Source organism: Tupaia chinensis, unplaced genomic scaffold, assembly GCF_000334495.1.
Source record: "Tupaia chinensis unplaced genomic scaffold, TupChi_1.0 Scaffold000139_1, whole genome shotgun sequence".
Classification (NCBI taxonomy): Eukaryota; Metazoa; Chordata; class Mammalia; order Scandentia; family Tupaiidae; genus Tupaia; species Tupaia belangeri.
In genome coordinates, this window is record NW_006159609.1 from 2900492 (window position 1) to 2908518 (window position 8027).

The 8027-nt window shown below is 39.8% G+C and overlaps 1 protein-coding gene across 13 annotated transcripts in view; it reads left to right on the forward strand.

Annotated features, from left to right (window-relative positions):
• SYTL2 (synaptotagmin like 2) overlaps positions 1-8027 on the forward strand; it is a 120891-nt gene that overhangs the window by 59766 nt on the left and 53098 nt on the right. For 12 of the 13 annotated variants that reach the window (XM_006144933.3, XM_006144932.3, XM_006144936.3 and 9 more), the window contains exons 3-4: positions 1035-1186; positions 2775-2910. In XM_006144933.3, coding sequence (XP_006144995.1) covers positions 1035-1186; positions 2775-2910 — 288 coding nt within the window. The remainder of the gene's footprint in view (positions 1-1034; positions 1187-2774; positions 2911-8027) is intronic. The other variant, XM_006144934.3, reaches the window with a different exon arrangement.

The following is an 8027-nucleotide window of genomic DNA, read 5'->3' on the forward strand; positions in this document are numbered from 1 at the left end:
TACCCTCAGACTCAGCTCTGCTACTACCTTGACCCATTTGTGTTCTCTGACTAAAACACTCTGAGTTTTTACTTAGGAAGTGTACATGTTAACTTGAATGACAGTCATAAACCCTCTTAGATTTCTGAAGTACATTATCTTTAAGAGTTCAGAGTTTTCTTAAGTTTTTTTTTTTTTTATCCCATTTCACTCTAAATACATCTCTATGAGTAGGAAAAGACAGACTTTGTGATTCTCATTTTATTTATTTGAATGGAAAGATGCAGAAGAGAAAAGACTTGTCAAGTAGAACAGTTTTTTCCAGCCAGTGTAAATTAGGAAAATTTTAGGAAGAAAGTATTGGTTTGTTCTTTATGTTATGGCTTATTAATGAGCGTGAATTGTGGAACCCTTAAAAGGAGTATCTGTACAAATGGAATACTCTGCTTTTAAATTTGGTGTTCCCAGATTCCAGCCTGCTTTTTCTGAGTTTATTCTCCTAGTATTAAGCACCAGGGACATCATGCTCACCACCCTTACCCTCTCCAAGCTTCCAGGAAAGTCTCCAGTAAACTCACTTAAAATGGAAAGGACTGATGAGCTGATAACTATCCCACCAGTTATTCGTCCAGTGTTTATTAGGTGCTAGGCTTGTGCAGAGGGCTGTTTGTATACATCAGTTTATTTAACCGTCATAGCAACTCTATAAAGTGGGTTACTATTATGAATCCCTTTTGGGGGCATTTGCATTTGAACAGCGGACACAGAAGATGGTAGCCAAAAGTGAATCTGCTCTTAAGACATTTCAGGCATCCTATGAGGATCATGGATTAAACCTTGAAATGGAAAAACAAAAACAAAAACCCAATGTTGGCTTTGGCTTCTCTGGCTTTTCACTATACATTTCATGGTCATGGGAGAGGTTTGTGGGATCTCCTAAAATTTTGAGAGCTTCATTTTGGCAGTATATTTACACATTTTTTTAATGCACTATCATCATGAGCTCATTTATTTACTGTGATTCTCAGTGAAGTAAAACCTTTCTCCTTTTGTAGACATTTGCCTGAAAAAATTAAGGATGACCAGCAGCTGAAGAATATGAGTGGCCAGTGGTTTTACGAAGCCAAGGCAAAGAGGCACAGTGATAAAATCCATGGTGCAGATATCATCAGAGCGTCCATGAGAAGAAAGAAGCCCCTGGTAGCAGGTAAGTTCCTTAGGCTAATGTACTTAGAGCCGGCATTTGTCTGAGGAGGAAGAGCTGGGAGAAGGGGAGAATTTCCGAATATTTTATGGAAACCTGCTGAGAGAAATCATTTGGAGATATGCTTTGCGTAATTTGTGGCCCTCTGGTTTAAGTCCCATTGTCCTGGATTCAGATGGATAAGGGCAAAGCTACGTGACTCAGTGGTGGAGAGGAACATGGGAACCCCTTTTGGTGCCATGTTGAGTTGTGGTAGTATACATAATTGGGGTTTATAAGGGATCTCACTTATTTCTTTTTTGGCTTTTAACTCTCGAGATCTCAGAACTTTCTGAATAAGGTGAAGGGTTTAGATAGAAAGAGGTCAGCCTCCCTGTCAATGGTCTTGACATCTGGTACTTCTTGAACCAACAAGTATATTCTTTAAGGGACTGTAAAGGCAACATCTTGAAGGCTTATTCTGAATTCTGTTGCGTTCATGAAATACTTACTTAGATATATTATCTCTAATTAACTCCAGATTAATCAATATAAACCCCTATTAAGATCTAGCCTGCACTCAAAAAGGAAAGTAGATAACACTTTTTCAACATCTGCACTATAGTAAGTATTTATTATTTCTCATTGTAGCAGCAACCCTGTAAGGCAGGTATTATTTTCTCCATTTTATAAATAGGGTATATAAAGTTCAGAAAAGTGAAGTAACTTACTCAAAATCATATAGTTGGCAAATGGCCAAGCTAGGATTTCAGAGTCTTTCCAACTCAGTGCCATATTCTTTGCATATAAAGACTCACTGCTTAGCATGTACAGTGTATTGCTTGTAGCCCTCTTGGTTTTGAAAGCCATTCAGACCTTCAAAAATCTTTTTTTTTGAGAGGTTTTTGCTATAGGACGCATGTGCTGGCCAGATAGACAGAGAGAGACAGAGAGACAGAAAGTGAGAAATCACCCCGCAGAGGGGATAGCCACGCTGCAATCCCTATTCTAACATTCTCCTCTTGGGATCTTGGCATGCACGCACACACACCAAGTGTGAGTTTAAGCCATCGGATCCAGGACTCGAACCATGGACAACTATGTGGGAGTCCAACGACATAGCCGTTGCATCAACTGTTGGCCCCCAGACCTTCAGAAATCTTGAGGGGCTGTCATTTGTACTGGGGACTATATCCCAGAGTGGGCACATTGCAGATGTTCAGTAAATGCTTGGTAGTCATGGTGCTCTGTCTCAATAAGAACTTCCCGCCCCGAGCATCCCCTTGTCCTGCACATTCAGTCTTGATCCTCCTTCAAGTCAGATTAAACCTGGGCAGTGAGAATTTATCTTCAGTGGTCTCTGGAGTTACCTGTACATTTAAAGATACACCCTTGTTCTCAGGAGACTATTCTTGAGGAAGCTAACATGGTAGGAATCTACTGACTTTTCTCATAGATCTAATTCTTATCCTGAGTACTTAGACTGTGATTGCTTTGGTGCTCATGAAGGCCTTGAGGTTCATTATGAGCCTTCGGTGATAAAAGCTTATAAGAGAGTTGTAGGTCTTGGGGGCTACAGATAACCTTTCTATCTTATTGTTTTCTATTTCAGCAGAGCAGAGTAAGGACAGAGCAAATGAGGCAAAAGAAAGCTGGGTGAATAATGTCAACAAAGATGCTTTCCTTCCCCCAGAGCTAGCTGGTGATGTAGAAGAGCCAGAAGAAGATGCAGCACCAGCAAGCCCAAGGTAAGACAGAACTTAAGGAGAGAGCGGCTGCATGTGTGTTTCATGGCTTGTTTCCCATGATTGGGAGGCTGCACTTCTTCCCTTCTGGGACTGTTTGTAATGCTCTGTTATGCTCTACATCTGTAGAGGCCCTGTTGGGTAGAGATTCAGACACCCTGACAGTAGCTACTAATTTATACAGTAACCTTGCAGTAGAACTTCTTGGGTTTTTATTTTCTCAGCTGTAAAATGAGATAAATAATGTTGCTATCTATTTTACTGAGAATTCAGTTAGCTAGTGAATATAGACTTCTTTTTTTTTTTGAATATAGACTTATTTTAAAAATTTTTTCATTTATTTCTTCCATGAGAAAAAGAGAATGAGAGACAGTACCCCTAACAGATCTTCATGCCACATTCCACCTTTAGTCTCAGCCAGCCTGCATCACAGGCACACAATATGGTGGATTGTGAATACAAATATCAGGCCAATGTTCCAGGCATGTTTTCAGGCATCTCTCAGTGTATGAGAGAATTCAGGACCCTGATGAGGACAAAGCCTGAGGAGTTCTATTTCCCAGTTTCCTTAATTTTTAACAAAATTAAGAATGGCCAGCAGCTAAAGAATTTGAGTAGCCAGTGGTTTTTTAATAATCTTAAATAAAATTAAAGCGTTAAGTGGTAATTTCTTCCAGAACCAAAATTGCTGTATTTTTTTATTTGTAGTGAAGATTTTCCCTTAGAGTAGAGTGAGAGTTACTCCAAAATGAATGTAGTGGAATAAATCATTTCTGAGGAAGAGATGAATTATGATCAGATTGTAAAAGTCTGTTGCAATAAAAGATGCTTAAGTACAGGAACTAGACAGACATGAATTCAAACCCTGAGGGTGCCATTTATTAGCCACTAGACCACGAGCAAGTCATTTAACCTCTCAGAATTTGTTTTTTTAACTGTAGAGAGGAATGATAATATAAAAGGCTATGGTAAGAATTAGTGATAATGTATGGCACAGGGAAGATACTCAGTAAATGCGTTAAAGACATAGATCGTCCTCAATATTTTACTCTTGATTTTTGGGTGTTCTCCATTTATATTTATCATATGGCCAATCAAAATGTGCATTTGTACATCCTCCTAAGATGTAGCCAGTTTTAGGGATACATCGCCACAAAACTTTTGAGACAAGATGATTTACTTTTAGGTATTTAAGGATTTTTCCATTGGAGTCTGACCTTTGAGGCTGTAATTGTTACCTTTTGGTGTGAAGGGCAGTACTATTTTACCCTCCAGCATCTCAGTGAAGACAGTTAACTCAAAGTCACCAACTTGGATGGTGTCAATGAATTGACAGCCACTGAGTCAGGGTCCAAGGCTGAGGCAACTGAGGAATGGAGATATTTTCAACATAGTTTATAGCCAAGGGGGAAAGTGTTAAATATATGCATCAGTAGGCATTTCAAAGTCAAATATGAGTAAGACTATGTTGCATGGATAATGGAATACTGACTCTATTAAGTTATCCATTATTTTTCCATTTTCATTTAGAAAGAAGATTGTTTCCCTTCTGGTACTGTTTGTAATGTTCTGTTATGTCTCTCCATCTCTAGAAGCTGTGTTGGGTAGAGATTAAGACAACCTGATAGTAGCCACTAATTGATAATGGTAATCTTGCAGTAGTACTGAGTTAACTTTTTGAACTTTTATTTTCTCAGCTGTAAAATGAGATTAATAATTTTGCTGGGTGGATTATTATTTTTAGCAATTTTTAAAAATAATAATTATTATTTTAATTTGCTATGGGACACATGCACTCATGAGAAAGAGTGAGAGAGAAAGTGAGAAAGCAAGCCACCAGTCCAGGATTCAAACAACGGTCAGGCATGTGGGAGTCTAGTGCCTTAACCACCACACCACCTGCTGGTCCCTGGATGGATTGTTGAGAATTCATTTAGTTAGTTAATAGAGTTTTCTGTAAGGGACCAACAGTGGGCATCATGGCTATATTGCTGGACTCCCGTGTAGTCAACCATGGTTTGAGTCCCTGGCCCCATGGCTTAAACTCACGCTGGGCATGTGTGTATGCGTGCCCAAGATCCCAAGAGGAGAAAGGAGGAGAAGGGATTGTGGTGTGGCCATCCCCCCAGGGGGTGATTTCTCACTTTCTGTCTCTCTGTCTCTCTCTGTCTTTCTGGTGAGCACACGTGCCCTGTATAAAAAACCTCTCAAAAAAAAAAAAAAAAAAGATTCATTTGGGTTGTCAGGGAAGTCATGACACATTTTTACATAGAAAAATAGAAAAATATGTCATGACTTTCCTAATGACCTAATATTGTTTTCATGAGAGAGACTGAGAGACAGCACACCTAAAAGGTCTTCATGCCATATCCACCTCCAGTCTCAGTCAGCCTGCATCACAGGTGTACAGGTATGCATCCAGTGTATACAGGGAGGTCCCAGCACAGGAACCCAGGACTTTCAACCATGTGGATCCAGTTGTGCTACCACTGTGCCACACCTGGCCTCATGCAGATCCTTAACATAATCTATAGCACATAGTAAGCAGTCAATAAATGGGAGGATGGATTTTTAAATGCACACATATATTTCAGAAAGTCTAGGAAACTGTGAGGGACATGTTACCCTTGCGATGACTCCCTACTTACCGGCTGTCTACAATCCCTCTAGTGAGATGAAGGCCTTTCTCCAATAGTAAAATATTAGAAACCCTTGGAGGAAAAACACAGTCATTTACATTCACTGCGAAGGCACTGAGAACAGCTCTTAAGAGCCAAGGGTGATGGGGTTGAGGAGCACCGAGTACTGACTAGTTGATGAAAGGGGGAGCAAAGGCCACAGAAAAGGAAAGGAAATTTGAGTGTGCCAGAGACAAATTCATCTCTGCTCACATTTATCTTGTTCAGACTTCTTCTTCCATTTTAAAGGGCTTGAGGGACTGAGGTGCCACTGCCCTCATAGCCCTCATGACTCCATGAGCTGATGGGTACCCCCTTCTTCCTCAATTTGAGGCTAAGAATATAACTGCCACAATTTTAAGCTCCATTGTTTTCTGCATTCCTTGTATGTCCTCAGACAAGTCTTTCGGGTCTTTGCAAAATAGAATAGCGTTGACTCACCCAAATTATGCTTAGTGTGGGAATCGCGTAGCATTATTTTTCAGGAAGAAAGAATACTGGCCATTTCTAGATGACATTGTAATTTTGTTATTATTGCATGGATGATGTATGGTTGAGAAACCAAGAATAAAGATATTAGATGTATCCAGCATGCTTTGCTTACTAAAGACCGACCTCATAATACATGGCATGGGTGGTAATCATCCAGAACTGTAGAAGGAGCTGTTTTTCACTTCCTCCTTTTCATGTCAGAAACTACTGCTTTACTTGGTATCAGGTTCCTCCAATGTTCCTTACCTATACTTTAACCTTTGTGAATTGGGTGTGTTAAGTGTATTTTGGGGCCTGTCCTTTTAGACTAAGTGAATTTCAATAGAATGACTCAATACCTGTCAATATTTCCTTAGCCAGGAGTGGGCATTTGGGGAGTGTGAGGCAACAGTGACTGGATATTACAATTGCTGAAGGAGGTTTTCTACTAGGCTTTGTGGCAAGGTCCTGCTTTCTGCTGTGGGCACAGTTCTGTGGGAGTCTTATATATGAAGAATCAAAGCACTATGGGAATTCAGCATATAGTCACGCATTGGCAGTTACCTGTATTCTTTCTGAACTCACCTTGTTGGGCACCTGTAGCATGAAGAAGCAGAGGCAGTTTATAAATAGAGAGGCAGCGGATAGCATTCCCTTTAGTGACAAAGATGAGGACTCTGGTGACCTACTTTCATCTGGGAGTGTTGGATGGACCAGCATTTCATCAACTGTAGTGAAAGACCAGCCATTTATTTATTTATTTTTAATGATAGAGAGTAGCTGTGCATACATAAGCGAGAAAGAGATGGGGAAAGAAAAAGAGAAGCACCCTCAACAGCGTGTCATCACACAGTGAGTTCCTTTCCCCAAATTTTCAACTTGTCAAGGTTTTGGACACTACTATGCACCCAGCATATTTTTTGACCCTGGTATTTGAATTTACCATCAGCCATGTGGTTTCTAGCAGTGTAGTCTAGCATGCTATGGACTGTGCCACTTAGGCTAGATCTTTGTTTTTGCTTTTTAACTTTAATTTCTTTTTTTTTTTATACTTACAATTTACTTTTAAAATATTTTTTATTCTTTTATTTCTTTTTTTTTAGTGAGATTTTTTGCTATGGAGTACATATGCTCACCAGAGAGACAAAGAAAGCAAGAAATCAACCCCCAAGGTGATGACCACACTGCAATTTCTTCTCCATTCTTCTCACAAGATTTGGGGCATGCACACGTATGTGCCCAACATGAGTTTCAAGTCACCAGGTCTAGGATTTGAACCGTGGTCAACCATGTAGCCACCTAATGGCCTCCATTTTCTTATTTTTTTACAGATAGTCACTGTACATCTTTGCAACATACAAGATGGATTTTCCCAGCATGGATATATTTTATATAAATCCAGTAAAAAATATGACCATATGCATTATCATAATGATGTTAACTTTTATTTGTAATTATCACAGTTTGATACCTTTTATAAAATATAACAGAAATGAGCACTAGAAAAATGAAAATACAAAAAGTAGCAACATGTAAAATATAAGCCCACTGACCATGTGCTGGGATGTCTCAAGATAATATAAATGGTTCTCAACAGATACTCTTAGTTTTTGTACTTATCTCTTTTTGAACCTGTGACAATACATGTACTGACCCATGGACATTACTGAGCCTAGAAGGATAGTTCAGAATAAAGAAGAAAGGTCTTTCCACATGGGTCAGGACCCTGTCCATAGTGAGATGTATTAATACCTGACTGTGGGACCAGCAGATGGCATAGTGGCTACATTGCTGGACTCCCATGTAGTCGACCACAGTTCGAGTCCCAAACTTGGTGGCTTAAACTTACGCCAGGCGTGTGTGTATGCATGCCTAAGATCCCAAGAGGAGAATGGAGGAGAAGGGATTGCAGCATGGTCATCCCCCCTGGAGGGGGGGGGGGGGATTTTTCCCTTTCCTCTTTTCTTTCTC